Genomic DNA, 20,777 nt, shown 5'->3' on the forward strand with positions numbered 1-20,777 from the left:
GTCGCGGTTCACACTGGCACTAAAAAAAACAGTCCGCTAGTGGATCGTAACGGAATTGATCCTAATGGATGCAAACCGATCCAATGTTAACCTATGGATAGATTTACATTTGTCTGTTCGAACAGATTTGTTCCACATGCTCTGCTGAACGGACCGCAAGTTTGGTGCTGCAGCAATTTCTTCCAGACAGCAGACCCTAACGGAACGGAAGCTGAAGCACTGTATGTGGCGCAATGAGAAACTGATCTTTACAACACACTGACTACAAAACAGACCGTTCTAGTCAGCAGAATATACTCTGGGGAGGTGGGAGAGATGGAGGGGGGGGTGTCTGGAATGCAATCCTTGTTCTGTACTTGTGACATGACTATATACTCTGTACAGCATTGCAGGTGATGTCAGCGCTCTATAAATATTAGCTCTAGAACAGTGTTTCACATCAACCTAGCAGTGGCATTTTCCCCAGCAGCTATTCAGTGCCAGTGTGAACCGCCCTTAGACTACTGCACAAGAGAAACAGAGGTGTGTGCTTGAACCAAGCAGCACCTGTCTTATATTGACACATTTTAAAGGCACAGCATGTGCAAATTCTATCTGCTTGCCTGACTGCCGGCTATTTTTTACAATATCTACACACCAGAGCCAGCTGTCTTTGTATTGTGTTTTTTTTTTTTTTTAAGTGTCTCGCCCAAAGCAACATGTACCAAAGTCCAAATTGGTGAGTAGGGTTGCTATTGAGGTACAAATACTTTTTAAGATGATTGAGAATTATGCTAATTATTATGATACAGAATTGAACAAATTCTGAAAATCTATTGTAAAATGGACTAATCGAATCTTGCAGTAACCGCATTTCATTGGTACATTTTCATGCTGCATAGATTTGCAGTAATTTTATACTTCCACATTATCTTAGAACGTTTAAGACAATCTGCAGCAATTTATTTTCTGTATTGATAGACTATTAAAGAAAACCTGTAATGAGAAAAAGTTCCCCTGGGGTACTCGTCTCGGGTGGGGGAAGCCTCTGGATCCTATTGAGGCTTCCCCCGTCCTCCTGTGTCCCACTGTGGCGGCGAAAAAGCTCCCGGAACGGCGGGGATGTTAATATTTACCTTACAGGCTCCAGCGCAGGCGCAGTATCAGCTCTTAGCTTGGAGACTGGTGGAAATAGCCGATCGCTGTCGGGCCGCTCTACTGCGCAGGCACAAGACTCCTGCGCCTGCGTAGTAGAGGGGACCCGATGGAGATCAGCTATTTACGTCTACCTCTTTGAGAGCCGCAACAGCGCCCCCGCTGGAGCCAGAGAAGGTAAATGTAGCTTGTAAGACTGGGGGAGCCAGCGCTGAATTGCCTGCAGCTACAGGGGAGGGGGAAGCCTCATTGGGACCCTGAGGCTCCCCCCCCCCCCTTCCAAGGTGAGTACCTCCCAGGGGAACCTTTTTTTTTTTTTTTTTTTTTTTTTTTTTTTTTTGTCTCTTAACCTTCCTGGCGGTAAGCCCGAACTGAGTTCGGGCTATGCCGCCGGAAGGCACCGCTCAGGCCCCGCTGGGCCGATTTGCATAATTTTTTTTTTTGCTGCACGCAGCTAGCACTTTGCTAGCTGCGTGCAGTGCCCGATCGCCGCCGCTACCCGCCGATCCGCCGCAATTCCTCTCGCCGCGGCCGCCCCCCCCCCCCCCCCCCCCAGACCCCGTGCGCTGCCTGGCCAATCAGTGCCAGGCAGCGCTATGGGGCAGATCGGAGTCCCCTCTGACGTCACGACGTCGATGACGTCATCCCGCCCGTCGCCATGGCGACGGGGGAAGCCCTCCAGGAGATCCCGTTCTTTGAACGGGATCTCCGGATCTCCGATCGCCGGCGGCGATCGGAGGGGCTGGGGGGATGCCGCTGAGCAGCGGCTATCATGTAGCGAGACTTTGTCTCGCTACATGAAAAAAAAAAAAAAAAATTTAAAAAAAAAAGATTTGCTGCCCCCTGGCGATTTTTTTTTTTTTTTTTTTTTTTTTTTTTTTTTTTTTTTTTTTTTTTTTTTTTTTTTTTTGCAAACCGCCAGGAGGGTTAAGTGAAGCGCCATCTAACTTTAACATTTTTATTTGGGATCTAGTTCATTTTCTATTTTATTAACTTCTTAATTACTCTGCAGATATGTTGGATTCCATGTAAACATAGGAGTTGCTTCTGTACCACTTTGTAAGTCTAACTATTACCAAAAGAATGAATGCCTGGAGTTCACCCCAGGGCTGTGGAGTCGGTCCAAAAATCCACCGACTCCGACTCCTCAGTTTAGGATTCCACCGACTCCGACTCCTCTAATTTGCATATTACAATTTTGTTGATTAAAAGTATGTAACATGAAATTCGTCTCTTAACTGCCAACGCTTAGGAATTTTACAAGACAACTGAAGTGAGAGGGATATGTAGACTACTATATTTATTTCCTTTAGACTAAAACTAGTCCTTGGTAAGAGTACTTGTAAAAGGTACCTACCGGAACAAAGAACATCTATCAGGCCCTAGGCAATGTAAATGTGGGTACATGTAAGAATGATGTGCAGGTACTCTGCAGGGGAATGAGGAGATTGTAAACAGACAACACCTCTGTGTTCAATGTGCACAGCATTCTCAGTGGATTCCCTGTAGCTCTGTGGGGAGTGCATATGTAGAGTATATATCATATAGGGCGGACCCAGGAGCGCTGACGTCACTAGGGTAGCGGGGAATTCGGACGTATACTTTGAAGGAAAGCGGAGTGTCGGGACGCCGGTGCCGCTGTAAACAAGGCTATTGGCGCTATTGGTGGGCTGTGATGCCCGAGATGCCTATGATTCATCTACCTGAGTGAGTGCGCTATATTGCGCGGGCCATTTCTGTTTTTAAAAAATTGGATTACGCTATGTGTATTTTATATTGTTTTACATGTGGATATGTGCAATTAAACCTGGAGCCTTTTTCTACTACCAAACAAAGTGTGGAGGCTGTGATCTATAGTTAGCCGCTTGAAGGCCACGCATTAGACCCACCTGGAATCTGAGGTGGTGTCCATCTGGTGAGCTGCTATACCAAAGGGGCTATATTTCACTGAGAGTGGAACGCACTGTTGTCACCTATGCACGTGTTGGGTGGAGTGTATTGCTATATCGCTGATCTGTATTACATTAATGCACTATAGGCGACTGTGTTTATTTGTTTAGGTCGTCAGAGGAGCGCTGTCACAACAACGTTGGACCTTTGATATGTAGAGTATAGTACTACTGTGTAACAAAGTAAACCTGAGACAGATGAAATTAAACTTTTATACATACCTGGGGCTTCCTCCAGCCGCCTTCAGGATAATCCGTCCCTCGTTGTCCTCCTCCACCACCTGGATCTTCTGCTATGAGTCCAGGTACTTGAGCCAGTCAGGCGTAGTGCGCATGCACACACTCCGCCGCCAGGAGCATACTACACCTGTGCAGCACTATTGCGCAGGTGCAGAATGTTCCTGGCTGTGGGAGCGGCATGCGGCCGGACAGCGCTGACTGGCTGAATTACCAGGACTCATAGCAGAAGATCCGGGTGGTGAAGGACAGCGAGGGACTGATTAGCTTGAAGGGGGCTGGAGGAAGCCCCAGGTATGTATAAAACTTTACTTTCTCTAGCCGTCATACGGGACACTGGAGATGTGGCTCCGCCCATCCAATCAGTGGAAACCACCTGAAAGAGTAAAAAGAGTATTAATAGCCCCCACCCTCCCCTGGCTCCTCAGTTTAATTTGGTTTCCGTCCCGGAAACACCGAAGAGGAGTAGCTCCCTTAGTTTTTATTATTTTTTAGCTTCACTAGGGGATATACACTCATATTATGCAGTTTAGAGTGTGATTTCACCTGTGTTTTATCCTTTCCCGCTATCTATATCATAGCAAGCTGAAAGTAAAAGCGGGGGAGGTATAGGATAATGTTTGGAGAAGCCAAAAACGAAAATTTGCTATTGCAACATTAAGCTTCCCCAGTATTATAACGAGATGAGTAAGGAAAGCCCTGAGCAGTTTTAAGGAATCATTTGTTTCCTATGCTAGATGCAGAAACTAACATTTTACAGGGATGTGCACTCATATGTTTAGTATTAGAGAGTGATTTTCCCTGTATATATTTTTTTCTTTTCACCTATCCTCTGTGTCCATGTGATCTAACTGTGAATGTTAAGCAGCAGGTGGGGCAGCAATTGGCTTCCCCAATATTAGAACATGATGATTTGTCAAACCTGCACTGAAGCGATGGTGCTTGACAATTAAGGAGTAATGGAAACTTTCAAGAAATGAATCTCTGGTTAGTTTTCAGGGAGTCCCTTGTTTCGAATTTGACTTCGAATCTGTTGCGATTACGACTTTCAGTCGGTTTCGATTATAACTGTCAGTACGTTATGACTTTCAGTATGTTGCGATTATGACTTTTAGTATGTTGTGATTATGATTTTTAGTATGTTTCGATTATGTCTTTGTCTCTTTCGATTATGACTTCGAGTCTTTCGATTATGACTTCGAGTCTTTCGATTATGACTTCGAGTCTTTCGATTATGACTTCGAGTCTTTCGATTATGACTTCGAGTCTTTCGATTATGACTTCGAGTCTTTCGATTATGACTTCGAGTCTTTCGATTATGACTTCGAGTCTTTCGATTATGACTTCGAGTCTTTCGATTATGACTTCGAGTCTGTTTCGATTTTGACTTCGAGTCTGTTTCGATTTTGACTTACAGTCTTTCGATTATGACTTTCAGTCTGTTTCGATTTTGACTTTCAGTCTTTCGATTATGACTTTCAGTCTTTCGTTTTTGACTTAGTCTTTCGATTATGACTTCGAGTCTTTCGATTATGACTTCGAGTCTTTCGATTATGACTTCGAGTCTTTCGATTATGACTTCGAGTCTTTCGATTATGACTTCGAGTCTTTCGATTATGACTTCGAGTCTTTCGATTATGACTTCGAGTCTTTCGTTTATGACTTCGAGTCTTTCGATTCTGACTTCGAGTCTTTCGATTATGACTTCGAGTCTAGTTTCGATTTTGACTTACAGTCTTTCGATTATGACTTCGAGTCTTTCGATTATGACTTCGAGTCTTTCGATTATGACTTCGAGTCTTTCGATTATGACTTCGAGTCTTTCGATTATGACTTCGAGTCTTTCGATTATGACTTCGAGTCTTTCGATTCTGACTTCGAGTCTTTCGATTATGACTTCGAGTCTTTCGATTATGACTTCGAGTCTTTCGATTATGACTTCGAGTCTTTCGATTATGACTTCGTGTCTTTCGATTATGACTTCGTGTCTTTCGATTATGACTTCGAGTCTTTCGATTATGACTTCGAGTCTGTTTCGATTTTGACTTTCAGTCTTTCGATTATGACTTTCAGTCTGTTTCGATTTTGACTTCTAGTCTGTTTCGATTTTGACTTCTAGTCTGTTTCGATTTTGACTTTCAGTCTTTCGATTTTGACTTTCAGTCTTTCGATTATGACTTCGAGTCTTTCGATTATGACTTCGAGTCTGTTTCGATTTTGACTTTCAGTCTTTCGATTATGACTTTCAATCTGTTTCGATTTTGACTTCTAGTCTGTTTCGATTTTGACTTTCAGTCTTTCGATTATGACTTTCAGTCTTTCGATTATGACTTTCAGTCTTTCGATTATGACTTTCAGTCTTTCGATTATGACTTTCAGTCTTTCGATTATGACTTTCAGTCTTTCGATTATGACTTTCAGTCTTTCGATTATGACTTTCAGTCTTTCGATTATGACTTTCAGTCTTTCGATTATGACTTTCAGTCTTTCGATTATGACTTTCTATCGGTTTTGACTTCGTCTGGTTTGATTTTAACTTTGAGCCTCTTTCGAATTGGTCTGATATACAGGCCGGCACTTTATCTATGCTGGCTGTGGAGATTGAAAATCTTGTAGAGAGGGAGAGCAGAGTTGACAATCCTGCTCTGAGGGCCAGTGCGGTTGTGTGGCAGAACTGTTCTGCATGGGAATTTACTGCCCATAAGGTTCTGTGGACCTATGCATAGTACGGTGTTGTTTTGGCAGAGTAGTGCTCCAGGGTTGTGGCCCTCCCTAGTTATGTCTTTTCAGACTACTTGTTTATCATCTCCAGTGTCCCGTATGACGGCTAGAGAATATTACAGTTAGACTTACCGGTAACTGTATTTCTAGACGTCATACGGGACACCAACCCACCTCTATTCCTGTCGCACTCTCTTACGGCTATTGGATTGGGGGTTTATGGGTTACACTTCTTTTGAGGTGTCTTATTTCCTCTCCTCTTCTCTGTGTTTTAGTTGGAAGTTACTTGCATTACACTGAGGAGCCAGGGGAGGGTGGGGGCTATTAATACTCTTTTTACTCTTTCAGGTGGTTTCCACTGATTGGATGGGCGGAGCCACATCTCCAGTGTCCCGTATGACGTCTAGAAATACAGTTACCGGTAAGTCTAACTGTAATATTTCATCCGTCTCAGTTACTCTTTAATTTGTAGTCACCAAACCAAATTTTAATAACAGATCAAATTATTTGATTTCATCAGCAAAGGGAGTGTATACATTTGCATAAATCAGCATCAATGCAGAATTATTTCCATCTCGTTGACCATCTCTATTAGTGACACAGCTACACATCAGGCTTTATTCTTACAGCATAGATGTTATTTAGTATATATAAGAGATTCCTGTGTACACATCATATATACAGTCACAATCAGATATGTATATCTGACCTTAAAAATACGGGGACTGCTTTATTGAAGCAGCACAAGTAACTAATTTTGATTGGTTTATTTCATTTTTGTGGACTAAGCACAGCTATTACTGTATATATACTGTATATATACATTATTTTTAATGACTATTATCTAAAAAATTGAACATTTTATCATATTTTCTATTTTAATTACAGTTACAAATTCATTAGGAGTCGGAGTCGGTGCATTTTTTCCCGACTCCGACTACAGGCACCCAAAATTGCCCAACTCCACGACTCCGACTCCACAGCCCTGGTTCACCCAGTCCTACATGGCTCTGGAATGATGCATTTAGTGGCCTTTACCCTTATCTGTGTCATCTCATGGCCAACTGCTGACATGTCATTGGAACTTTATAAGTTCAATACCCATGCCTTTTGGTCATGTTTCTGTGGAGAGTGACCCAGCCAGTGTAAATGGTAAAAGGCTTTGTGAAACTTTGCCTAGTCAATAACAGGGGTGTGAATATTCTTGTGCAGGCTTGAGGTTCAGCACTTTAAAACTTTACATATGGAAATGTGCTATTCAGGGTTAAAATACCTTTAAATCCCAACCAGGAGCACTAGATGGCAGCACATTACAGTGGGATATATACCTGAATGGGCAAAAAACGTACTTAGGGATGGGCTCCCTTTTAAAGAGAGTCTGAAGCGAGAATAAATCTCGCTTCAGACCTCATATATAGCAGGGGCACGTGTTTCCCTGCTAAACCGCCGCTATCCCGTGGCTTAACGGGGGTCCCTTGACCCCCAAATCCCCCTCCTGCAGCGGGGGAGCGCTTCCTGGTTGGGGCAGGGCTAACCGCCGCAGCCCTGCCCCACGCGCGTCTGTCAGCGCGTCTCTCCGCCGCCCCTCTGTCTTCCTTCACTGAGAGGGGCGGGGGAGAGGCGGCGATGCGCGGCTGATAGACGCGAATGGAGGCAGGGCTGCAGCCGTTAGCCCTGGCTCCAGGAGCGACCAAGCCTGCGACCAAGTGTCGCAGTGGGGGGTTTGGGGGTAAAGGGACCCCCGTTTAGCGGCGCGTATGCGGCGGTTTAGCAGGGTCACACGTGCCCCTGCTAACTATGAGCTCTGAAGCGAGATTTATTCTCGCTTCAGAGTCTCTTTAAAGGGAACCTAAACTGAGAAGGATATGGATTTTTCCTTTTAAAATAATACCAGTTTCCTGACTCTCCTGCTGATCCTGTGTCTCTAATAATTTTAACCACAGCCCTGAACAAGCATGCAGATCAGGTGCTCTGACTGAAGTCAGACTGGATTAGCTGCATGCTTGTTTCAGGTGTGTGATTCAGCCACTACTACAACCAAAGAGATCAGCTGGAAGACAGGCAACTGGTATTGATTAAAAGGAACAACCGAGAGCCCGGTATAGTGTAGTATGTATTAGAATAGGTAGGACAAATGACAAGTAAGTATTATACTCACAAACATGGGTTGCCGTCCAGGCAACCACTAAATAAGCAGGTGGGGAGATTAGACCTGTCCCCACTCAGGATTAAGATGTCGCTCTCTGTGAAGGAAGAAAGGGGTGCAACACCCTTCCACCAAGGGTGGAAAACTTGATATGGCGATGTACAGAGGCGCCAATAGGATAAAATTCACTAAAAGGTTTAAAATATTCGGGTGGCGGTGGTGGACCGGCCGACCCAAAACAGACTCGATGCTGGCACTTAAGTCAAAAAACAATTTATTTATATACTCCGAGAACTGCGACGCGTTTCACGGGGAAAATCCCGCTTCTTCAGGCTTTAAACAACAGGAGTATCACACAGCTCTAGGTCCCGATCAGGTTTGACACCTCTGTGTGTACACAGAGGTGCCAAACCTGATCGGGACCTAGAGCTGTGTGATACTCCTGTTTAAAGCCTGAAGAAGCGGGATTTTTCCCGTGAAACGCGTCGCAGTTGTTCTCGGAGTATATAAATAAATTGTTTTTTGACTTAAGTGCCAGCATCGAGTCTGTTTTGGGTCGGCCGGTCCACCACCGCCACCCGAATATTTTAAACCTTTTAGTGAATTTTATCCTATTGGCGCCTCTGTACATCGCCGGTATTGATTAAAAGGAAACATCCATACCCCTGTTTAGGTTCCCTTTAAATATGTTGAATCCTGCAACAAGTTTACTGAAGGGCAGAATGAGATCAGTCTGGGTTGTTTTTATGCTAAGTGATTTTATGTGGCTGTATGTAAGTGAGGTTCTAATCATTTTACCACGAAAGAGAGAGTTTTTTTAAGCTGGGTCTACACGTGCCGATGGATCTTATCAATCGAGCCGCTGATGCGGCTCGATTGATAAGATCCGTCAGGTCAGATCTCGCTGCGGCCGATTCCCTGCGAGCGGACAATAGCGGGGAATCGATTGGAAGATAGGCGGGGACGAGCGGGTATCGAATCCGGGGGACGTGGCGGGGATGCGGAAGAGTCGATCCGGCGGCTAATCGAGCCGCTGGATCGCTCCGTGTAGATTAGGCTTTACAGTATTTAAGCTTGGTCTAGTCCCTAGATAGACAATGCATGGGAGACAACTATGAAGTGCTGTGTGCCAAGTACCGTGGCCATATGGCTTTACATCAGCATTCAGCCATTCACAGAGCCTGAAGGGGAAGGAGATGCTCACCATTTGCTCCTTTCCCCTTCAGCCACACACCTTCCCTTCAGCCTCTCCTCTCCCATCTATTCTGATAGCCGCAGCTGCTAAATAGCAAAATCTGACAGCTGCAGCAAAATTGTGACATCTGCGGCCACCTGGCAGTTAAATTTGACAGCACACGGCCAAGCGGCCGCGATCCGCGATCTACTCAAAAGGTGACCTATTGAGCACCCCGGTGTTAGACAAATGACTAACCAGGAGGCTATTAAGCAATTGAAGTGGTCTGTGAGTCTGGGTAGCATTTTTAGAGGTTGAGCGTGCCATTTGTGATGGGGAGCATGGTGACAGGTGGTGTCCCTACTTATAGACCACTGAGGAAACTAATGACTTAGTGGTGGATTCCCTGTCATATATAGTAGAAGCAGTATTGCACTATTTTTTGTGTTTCTTTCTTTCTGAGGATATTTGAATGTGTTCAGACAAACAGGAAAAGGATCTTGTATCTGCACAAAGTGGATTTGTAGGATTCAACGCATTTAAAAAAATTATTCTCCATTTTACTGGCAACCAGTGAAGAGTTTGCAGTACTGGGGTGATGTGTGAGCTGCGGGGGGCATTGGCTAGGAGTCTTGCTGCAGCATTCTGTACTAGCTGTAAGGGGCATAGAACCTTATCTGTAGATGAACAGGGCGTTGCAGTAGTCTAGGCGGGAGGATACAAATGCATGAACCAGGGCAGGTCGGTCTTCAGCTGGGATAAGGTGTTCGATTTTCACTATATGTAACGCTGTGAGGGGCAGCAGGCCAAGCATATGTACATTTGGGCCTGATCCAATTCATTATTTCTCCTAGGAGATAATTTTTCATATTTTTGTTTAAAATGATTTTTCGTCACTCTGCAATTGAAAAAGTACCAAAAAGTAGTTGCTAGTGACTTTAAAGGCATTTTATTTATAATGTGAAAAGATCACCTTGGAGAGAAAGTGAATTGGATCGGGCCCTTTGCGAAGACATTGCATTGCTTTGTGTTAACTTACTTGTTTCAAGTACAGTAGAGTCCCGGTTATCCGGAATGCAACTGACCAGCACAAATTGCCGACAGTACTCAGTGGTGATTGGTGAAGGCCGACTTCTTAGGCTGGTTGTGGGCTCTGCTGTGCTTAATGGACTGGGTACTACGGCTCCAAGTTTGATAAACTTTCATTACTGTAATTTAACATTTACTACAGAGTTCATGGTATGTATATAGAGTATGGTATACTACTGTATTAGCTAGGCCTATTTTTAACATTGAGTCTCAAGCAACCAGAAAGCACACTTATGTGGCATCAGCACAGCACGGGTATAATCAAATCTCCTCCCCCTCTATCCATTTCAGATAAGTGTTCTCTTGTGAATGCGCTGTGATGATCAGAGCAGGTATCTGCTTGTTTCTGGTGTGGATTTGGATGAAAAGGCCCTGGATATTGACCGTTGTTGCATGATGGCAACAACACTATCATGCAGATTTATTTGGGATCCAGAACTGGCATGTATTGGGAGAAGAGTGGGCCTTACACACCACCCCTCTAGGTCCAGGCCTGAGTCAGGCAGAGAGCGGGTTAATTGTCTCAGCTGCATGAGTTGCACAAGTGACTGCAGCTCTCAGCATGCAGTGGGCTGTGTGTGGAGCAAGGAAGCTCCTGAAAGGCTGTGCAGCAGAAAGGCTGCCAGGCCTGGTGCAGCAGAAAAGCTGCTGAAGTGCTGGTAGGGAGTTGGAGTCCAGTACATGTAATCCAGGAAAGCCTGGAAAAGGTGAGTGGTCCAGGACTGCCAGTAGGCCCTAGGCAGGGTGTCGCTGAAGAGCCGGTGAGGCTGTGGAGAGTAAACGGGTGGTATGCAGTAACCCCGAAGATAACCCGAGGTCAGGGTTGGTACAGAAGAGTGCTGTGCGTACACTGTGATGGCTAAATATCCAGTGTGGTGGTTTGTTTCTGTTTTGGACATTGACTGGCAAATAAAGCAGTATTTTATTTTAGCCCTAAAAAGACTCACTGGCTGGTATGCTGTGACCCTTCTCTGCTTTGATCTCCTCTGCCAACATGAGCTAAACATCTCTACTTCCCCCAGAATATCACAGCGCAGTGCCAGTAGAATGCATTAGCATCCAGCATTGCTGTAAGAGCCTCAGAGATTGGCCTTGTCGCTAGCTCTAGAATCACCCTCATATTGATAAATAATATGGAACCAACAATTTCTGTTTTGTTTTTATGTGGATCTAGTGGCTTCACATTAGTTGAGCCAGGGATGTTAATTTTTTGCTGGTTTCAAGTCTGGTTTGCTTTACTTTATTTTTTTTTCTATGTATATAATGAAAGTGATGAGAACAGAGCAGGTTCAAACACTGCCATATCTTTCACTAATTACACATTCCCAAAAAATGTGCAGCGAGGTTATGCTGACCCCAATGTGAATTTGAAGTGTGAATAATCTAGTTCTTATCTTGCAGTGAAAGCATTATCAGCAAGGAGTGTTTATGAACCTGATACTTTTTTGAAGTTAAACCTGAGAGAGAACTGTAACATGATTTCTGAATTGCAATTGTGCTGTGAGTCAGAGGATCTCCTTTACCCTACTTTGTATAGCAGGAAGTTTCATAGTTTGACGTCTGTGTTGTGCTTACCAAAACCACAGATTTGCATAGAACAGTAATGCCTGGTACCATTGCCGTAACAATAGACCCTGCAAGGGATGCATCCGCAGGGGGGCCCAGAAGCCACAGGGGGCCCTGTGAGGGAGAAGTTTCTTTTCCTTGTCCTGAGAGACTGACAATGAAGGGCACAGAGAGAAAAAAAACGTTATGCTCTCTGTACAATTGTTCTAATGACTACATCTGCTCAGCCACTGATGAATTGTACAAAGTTTTGTAGACAGTTCCTAAAGAGTGTGCAGCCGGGTCTTCTGTACAACGCCCAGCCCCCAATCTCTCTACCCATACCCCAGTGCTGTGTACTGTAGTGATGCTGGAGGAATCTGCAGAGCCTGTTCTGCGCCATCAGAGGACAGAGTATAGTAAGAAGCTGTGGCAGGAAGAACACTGGTCTGTCAGTTTTCTGTGTGTGGTTTTCTGTATGCGTTTTCTGCACAACATGTGTGTCTGAGTGAAAACATTAACATTTTATCACAGAAGCTAATGAAAATGCTCCCAGTGCTTCACTGTTTTTTATCTGCACGGGGAAACCGCATCCAAGTGTGGAGTTGCCAACTGAATAACATTGGTTCTCAGTTTACCTGTGCAGAAAGTGAGGAAGAGAGGGGAGGGGGCCCCATTCAAAGTTTTGCAGGGGGACCCAGTGATTTCTAGTTACGCTCCTGCCTGGTACACATGATGCAATTTCCTGTCAGATTGACAGTCGAATTGATCATTTCTGGCAGGTACGATCTGATTTCCGCTGGTTTTTCGGATCGATTTTGTAAAGAAGCGATCGGAAAATTGATCAGAAAAACGATCGGACCTGTCAGAAATTATTGATTTGACCGTGAATCTGATGGGAAATTGCATCCTGTGTACCTGGCATAAAGCAACAAAAGCTACTTTTTTTTTTTTTTTTTTTTTTTTTTTTTCACTGTTCGTATGGTGTTTTATTACATGTCTTGTCCAAATTAGTCAGTAGGATTTTTATTAAGGTGCAGATAAATTTTAGAACTATACGAATTATTATGATGCAAAATTATACAAATTATTATGACAATCTATTGTAAAATGAACTAATAACATCTTGCAGTAAAAGTGTTTCACAGCTCCATATTCAAGCTGTGTAGATATGCAGTAACCTTTGTATATTTACAGTATAGTAAAGTCAAAAATTGGCACTAAGCCTAAATTTGTACTAAACGCCTTTTAGATGTCCATGGCAAAGGGATATGGGTACATCCGCTGCCGGGGGAAGTAGTTTTGTATTTAAAAGATTTTAGAAGTCTATGGCATGGATGCGAAAACGTAGAGCATCGGTAGACAGTGGCAGTCTATGAGTTTATGTACTCCCCTTAGTTTCTCACACATAGGCTATCATTCATAAAAGCATGTGCGGTAAAAACAATCTGGGCGGGAAAATACTGCCTTCAGTATTTTAAACTTCTGTGTGCTAATTCATAAAACATTTTCACAGCTGCGATAGAAATACTGTATTTTCCCGAAGCCCAGCTGTCTGTAAAATTGTTACATTCATGTTCTCCTGCAGAGACCGCATTACAATAAAAGAGGCATCCCCAACTTCCCTTTTTAGATGTGCATTTTTTGTTATGCTGCCTCTCCTTACCCTGAATCTGTCTATTAGTCTTCCTAAACAATCTATCTAATTGCCACAGCTTAGAAGAACTTCAAGAAACTTTACACATGCAGGCTTTCCGATGTGAAATACATCTGAAAACAGGTACCCAAGAGGTTAAAAACACAGCCTGGGGTATTTATGGGAAGCCTTGTTTGTTCCGATCGCTCTGCTGCTGCCTGGGAGATCTGTCTCCATTAACTTTGCTGTTATCACTCTCTTACCTCCTCTTTAAAGCAAGCGTTATTCTCCGTACCATTATCACCTGCTCTAATCTTTATGAATTGACATTTCTCTAACCGTCATCCGGGACAACAGGAGATCCGGTCCCTCCTCCGGATCTGGGGAAACGATCAATCAAGAAGCATTAAAAGCCTCTGCCCACCCTCATTCCTCAGTTCATCTGTGTTTCCCTCCAGGAAACACCTTCAAGAAGCAGCGCCCGTTTATTTTTTTTTATTTCCTTACCGGAGGGTGAGGTGGTTTTCCAGGGGGACAGGCCTGATTGTTTTCCGGAGGGGATTCCTGGGGGGCCTGTCTCCTTTAGGGGAGAAATGCGCTTTGATTAGGGAAAACAGCGTTTTTTCCTCCCTCCTACCTTTTTAGACGCTGGCTCACGGAGGTAGCTCTAGCGTCTATCACCGCCGCAGCAATTTCCGGGTCTCTGACGTCAGCCGCAAGAGGTGGGACAGGCGCGCTGACGTCATCCGTAGCGCGACGGAAAGGGGAGGATAAAGCGGAGGACCAGGAAGGAGGAAGTGGTCCTGGCGTTCTCCGCGCGCACAGACCAGCATGGAAGGCCAAGCGGCTGCAAAGCCTTCTGGACAGATCCAGCCCCAGGCGGCAACTTCTGGTGGGGTGAGTCCTCCGTTCTGGAGGAGGGATTGTTTCTGTTGCGGTCTGAGTGAAGTGCTCTAACATTGCCTTCTATATGCTTGTTTATAGGCAAAGACTGAGCCCAAAACTTCTGCTACAGCCCCTGAAAGGAAATATGAGATGTGGTTTTTGTAGCATTAAGATTCCTTTAGAAGCTACAAAAAATGCCTGTCAAGCTTGTATAGATGCCTTAGTAGCTTCAGAAACCTCTAATATTCTAAAGGGTGTTATGGAATCTGTAAATATTAAAATGCAGGAAACATTAGATAAATTTAAAGAATCTTTTGTTCCTCCAGCCTCTGAACCTTTACCTGGTTCTTCCTCGGCGTCTCTCCCAGGCCCTTTTGGGCGTTTTTCCCAGCAGTCTTCCATATCTGATATTTTAGGAGCTGAGGAGGAGGAAGAGATCGAGGAGGGGGAGGAGGAAGGGGAAGAGCAGTCAGAGGTTATATCCCTAGAAGAGGGTGAGCACCCTCAGTCTGATTCTGAGTCAGACCATTTACTTAGGGCTCCGAGATTTTTGTTTTCACCCGATGAATCTTCTGAGTTACTTAAAGCAGTTTATGCTACTGAGCAAATTAAAGAGACAGTTGCTGAGTTAACTCCGCAGGATCGGGTTTATTCAGGACTAGCTAGGCCCTCGGGGAGGGTGTTTCCTATTCATAAATCTTACAGGAGATCATTACTTCACAATGGGAGAATCCGGAGAAAAAGTTGTTTATTCCTAAATCATCTAAAAGGAAATACCCTTTCTCTCAATCAGACATTGATAGATGGATTAAATGTCCCAAATTGGATGCCGCACTAGCAAAATATTCAAAGGATTCAGATTTGTCATTTGAGGATGCAGGGACCCTTAAGGACCCGATGGATAAAAGAGTGGAGGGTCTTCTTAAAAAGGCTTGGGAATCAGCAGCTTTTGGGTTCCTTCCTGGAGTTTCAGCCACGTGTATTTCTCGCAACTTGAGAATTTGGATGGACAATCTAATTTCTCAGATTGAAAAAGGGGCTCCGCCTAAAGATTATGCAGCCTCTTTGCCGGTGATTCTCAGAGCGGTTGCCTTTTTGGCTGACGCAATTACTGAGATGGTTCGTATCACGGCTCGCACTACTGCTCTTGTTAACTCCGCTAGAAGAGCGATATGGCTGAAAACCTGGGAGGGAGACTTAACTTCGAAAAATAGATTATGCTCTATCCCCTTTGAGGGTAATCTTCTTTTCGGAGCAGAATTAGATAAGGTTTTGTCTTGTTCTGCAGAGAAGGGGAAGCAATTCCCTAATAAGAAGAAAGTCTTTAAAGGGAAAAGACCCTTTGTAGCCAAAAAGACAGCCAGTGATCCAAATCCATGGCCTAATAAGAATCGTACTGTGCAGCGTAAATGGTCCTTTCCCAAGGGTAAAGGGAAATCAACCTTCACGATTGGGAATTCCAACCCTACAAAACAGGATAAATGACGTTATTCCGGTGGGGGGCAGATTAAGATTTTTTCTGACAGAATGGGAAAGTTTAACTCCCGATCCTTTTGTTTTTCAAATCATCAAGCGGGGTTACCGTCTTCAATTTTCAGTCCCCCCCCCCCACAAGAGATTTGTGAATCAGATTCCAAAGGACCCAGAAAAGGCTCAGGGTCTGGAGTCGGAAGTTCAGAGTTTTTTGGAAAAAGGAGTGATAATCCCGGTTCCTCAGATAGAGGAGTTCCAGGGTTATTATTCACACGTTTTTTTAGTAAAAAAAAAGCAAACGGAGATTTTCGTTTCATTTTGAATCTAAAATCCCTCAATCCTTTCTTAGTGTACAAGAAATTCAGGATGGAGAGCATTTACTCGGTAAGAGCTCTCCTCCAGGGCAACGAGTTTTTTGTCTCGATAGATCTTCAGGACGCTTACCTGCACATACCGATTTTTCCAGGTCATCAAAAATATTTAAGATTTGCGATCCGAGATCAATCCCGGGTTCGACATTTTCAGTTTCAAGCTCTACCTTTCGGCATTGCATCGGCTCCTCGAATTTTCACGAAGGTACTTGCCGAGGTGATGAAGGAGCTAAGACTACAAGGGATTTCAATAGTCCCTTATTTGGACGATCTCCTAGTGTTTGCTCAGACAGAAAAATTGATTCTGGCGCACAGGGATATTGTTATAAAGACCCTGACAGGGGTAGGTTGGATAGTAAATTATGCCAAATCAGCTCTAACCCCTGTTCAGAGAATTACCTTTTTAGGATACCAGATAGACTCCATGTTACAAAAGATTTTCTTGCCACGGGAGAAAATTCTAAAAATCCAGGCACAAGTGGAACAAATATTAAGGTTGGAGGAATGCTCACTGCGTCTGATTATGAGACTTCTGGGTCTGTTCACAGCCACGATTCCGGCTGTTATATGGGCTCAGTTTCACGGCAGACTATTACAAAATGTTCTGTTGACAAATTGGGACAAGTCCCAGGATTCGCTGGATCTGCGAATTTCCATTCCAGACCCAGTAAAGATCAGTCTAAGATGGTGGTTGCAGCAGGAAAATTTGCAGATGGGGAGATGGTGGAGACAGACGAACCCAATAAAAATTTTCACAGATGCGAGTTCATGGGCCTGGGGGGCAACAGCTCTGGGACAACACGCACAAGGCTCTTGGCCACAGACTATAAGAGTAAAGTCGTCCAATTTCAGAGAACTCAGGGCAGTCTGGGAGGCACTTCTAGCATTTCAAGAAATGATAGAGGGGAATCATGTGTTAATTTTTTCCGACAATATTACGACGGTGGCTTTTTTGGCAAAACAGGGAGGAACCAGGTCCAGGGACCTAATGTTCCTATCCTCAGAAATCTTCAGTTGGGTAGAACACAAAGTTCTATCTTTATCTGCAATCCATATAAAGGGAGTGTTGAATCTGGAGGCAGATTTTTTGAGTCGTCAGCAGATTTTCCAGTCAGAATGGAGTCTCCATCCGGAGGTTTTTTGTTCAATTTCAGAGATATTCGGCACGCCGGAAATAGATCTCTTTGCAACTTCGGAAAATGCAAAGGTGGATCGATTTTTCTCCCTGCACAGGAGCTCTGGGATTGGACGCACTCAGTCTCCCATGGCAATACAACCTATGTTATGCCTTCCCTCCTCTAGCTCTAATACCTCAGGTTCTGATAAAGCTACAAAAAGAAAGGGTGAGATTTGTCTTAATAGCCCCCAGATGGCCAAAAAGACCCTGGTATGCAACTCTGTTGAGGTTATCAGAGAAAGATCCGTTTCCCCTTCCAGATCGACAGGACCTGTTGATGCAGGGCCCTCTGAGCCATCCCAAGCCCCAGTTATTCAAACTGGCAGCTTGGATCCTGAAAGGGTAATTCTGAGAGGTAAGGGTATTTCAGAGAAAGTTATTGAAGTGCTCATGAAGTGTAGGAAGCCGGTAACTCAGAAAATTTATCGGAAGGTCTGGAAGGTCTTTTTATCATGGTGTACTTCTAAAAACAAAAATTGTAAGCTGACTAGTTCAGTCCTAGATTTTCTTCATGATGGTTTTGAGATGAAGCTGGCACCCAGTACCCTTAAAGTGCAATGCTCAGCACTATCTATCCTGTTAGACAGGCATCTAGCTCAGGAAGAATTAGTGAAGAATTTTTTCAGGGCAATTCAAAGATCGACTCCGATTAGGCAAAAGATTTTTCCTCAATGGGATTTATCCTTAGTACTCAATTGTATTATGAGGCCTCCTTTTGAGCCTATTGAAGAGATTGACATTAAGCTCCTTTCCTTTAAACTAGCATTTCTGATAGCTATTACATCGGCAAGGAGACTGGGGGACTTACAAGCATTGTCAATTAAAGATCCCTTTTTGGTAATATGTCCAGATTGTGTTCGTTTAAGATTAGACCCAACCTATATCCCAAAGGTTTCTTCAGAATTTCATCGTTCTCAGGAGATTATTTTGCCCTCCTTTTGTGATAGACCTTCCAATGACAAGGAAAGGGAGTTTCACTGTTTGGATGCGAGACGCACGCTTTTAGCATACCTGTCTAGGACCAGAGAGTTTAGAAAATCGAATAATCTATTTATACTATATACAGGAAAAAATAGAGGGCAGCGGGCGTCAAAACAAACTATAGCCAGATGGATTAGGCAGACTATAATTCTGGCCTATCAGGCTAGTAGCTGTCCAGTACCTACCAATATTAAGGCCCATTCAACACGTTCCTTGTCCACATCCTGGGCGGAAAGAGCAGGGGCAACTATACAGCAGATCTGTCAAGCGGCAACCTGGTCGACGACATCCACATTTATCAAACATTACAGAGTGGATGTGCTATCTCAGCAGGATCAGTCGTTTGGCAGAAAGGTGCTCCAAGCAGTTGTCCCTCCCTAGGTGAGAAACTGTCTTCTAAAAAGACTTCTTGTCTATCTCTCCTGTTGTCCCGGATGACGGTTAGAGAAATACTCCTATTAGACCTACCGGTAATGGAGTTTCTAAGCGTCTTCCGGGACAACCCTTATAACCCGGCCCTAGCTGGGAACACCTTTCTATTTTTTCTATTTCGGTTAGATGGATCACTAGGGGGTGTATATATTTTTTCTGCTATCTTCATTTCTGGTGGTTTCTAGTAGGTTCTACTTATAGATGCACTGAGGAATGAGGGTGGGCGGGGGCTTTTAATGCTTCTTGATTGATCGTTTCCCCAGATCCGGAGGAGGGACCGGATCTCCTGTTGTCCCGGAAGACGCTTAGAAACTCCATTACCGGTAGGTCTAATAGGAGTATTTACTGACGTGTGTTTAGATAATCACCGCACAAGGCAGTATTTTACCTCACTGCTCAGGAATTTCATCTTTTCATGCGGTAACTTCTTTTATGAATTTACATTTTGCTAAGTGCTTTGTAAAGTCAGCTGTATTCTCCATTACCGCATGCGGTAATGCTTTATGAACGTTAGCCATAATGTAAATGTTACCAGCTTCCACCTAATGTATTTCATTATTTTTAGGGGTCTTGGACAAGTGGTGACTGACTACGTTCATGGAGATACAAAGATCAAGCTGGCCAATACTGGATTGCTGGTCCTCTCATCCCTGACATTTGCTGGCCTTTGTTATTTCAATTACCATGATGTTGGCATCTGTGAAGCGGTTGCTATGCTGTGGAGACTGTAATCGCTATCTATATGAATGTTCTACAGGTTTGTACGTCTGAGGAATGAGACAATGGACAACGCCAGCAACTATAGTACATGGATGAAGGGTCTGTCCTCACACTATAATATATCACATCCATCATTTGTTTGAGAATGTCCTCTCTTCTGCCAGATGCCACCAATATGCAGAGGATGTTTAGATGTGGGAACCAGTAATTTTCTTTCTGAAATTAAAATGTATAAACTACAACTGCCCGTTGCAGTGCCAGTTTCTTCTTCTTCTTTTTTTTTTTTTTTTTTTTTTTTGTCCCAGAATTGCACAGCAGGTCTATATGTCCTAATCCAAATTCTCTAAATAGATCTTTTTCTTTATGGATCAAAATATTGACTATTTTTTTTTTTTTTTCCGGGCAATGAAGACATTGATACATTGTTGGCCATTCATCAGGTTTTCAATCATTTATATCCTCTTACATTAAATAATACACTCTGTATTGAGGAATATTACACTCTGTATTGAGGTCCGCTGCACTATTTCCACTTTTGTTTGCAAAGTAACACTTTGCTGAATTCTTGAAATAAAGATTAATGAATAACTGGCATCCATGGTCATCATAAATGTTTGTAAATGTAGAATGTAACTGCTTTCCCTGAGAAAAATAATCCTGATCATATCATCTCTATATATTTCATGTATTTCGACAAGCTACGGTATTCAGCATATAATGTCAAATATCTGATCAATATCTGCCTTAAATGATTGACTACTTAAAGGAGCCAACATATATATATATATATATATATATATATATATATATATATATATATATATATATTTCCTTTACTGAAACAAGTTCACATCAATATAGCAACTCATCTTCTTCTGTAGATTTTATCCTCCATCAATAATTGTCTCAAAATTGTACTATGTATGGTGCACACAAATATAGCTTTATCCTTAGTAGTATATAGAGTTCTATTCTTGTATAAAGAACTTTAAGTAGATATATCTTACATAGTTACATACTGTAGTTATTTGGGTTGAAAAAAAGACATACGCCATTAAGTTCAACCCAGTACTGACCCCTATGGGACCCCACTGCTAACTGTCACCC

General features: G+C 43.4%; 1 protein-coding gene across 2 annotated transcripts in view; it reads left to right on the top strand.

The window, feature by feature from the left end:
• The window catches only part of SDHD (succinate dehydrogenase complex subunit D), a 32,806-nt gene extending 12,894 nt beyond the window's left edge, over positions 1-19,912 (top strand). For both annotated transcript variants that reach the window (XM_068240807.1, XM_068240806.1), the window contains exon 4: positions 19,516-19,912. In XM_068240807.1, coding sequence (XP_068096908.1) covers positions 19,516-19,681 — 166 coding nt within the window. In that variant the 3' untranslated portion in view covers positions 19,682-19,912. The remainder of the gene's footprint in view (positions 1-19,515) is intronic.
• Positions 19,913-20,777: the final 865 nt, after the last annotated feature.

Source organism: Hyperolius riggenbachi, chromosome 6 (assembly GCF_040937935.1).
Source record: "Hyperolius riggenbachi isolate aHypRig1 chromosome 6, aHypRig1.pri, whole genome shotgun sequence".
NCBI classification, from domain to species: Eukaryota; Metazoa; Chordata; class Amphibia; order Anura; family Hyperoliidae; genus Hyperolius; species Hyperolius riggenbachi.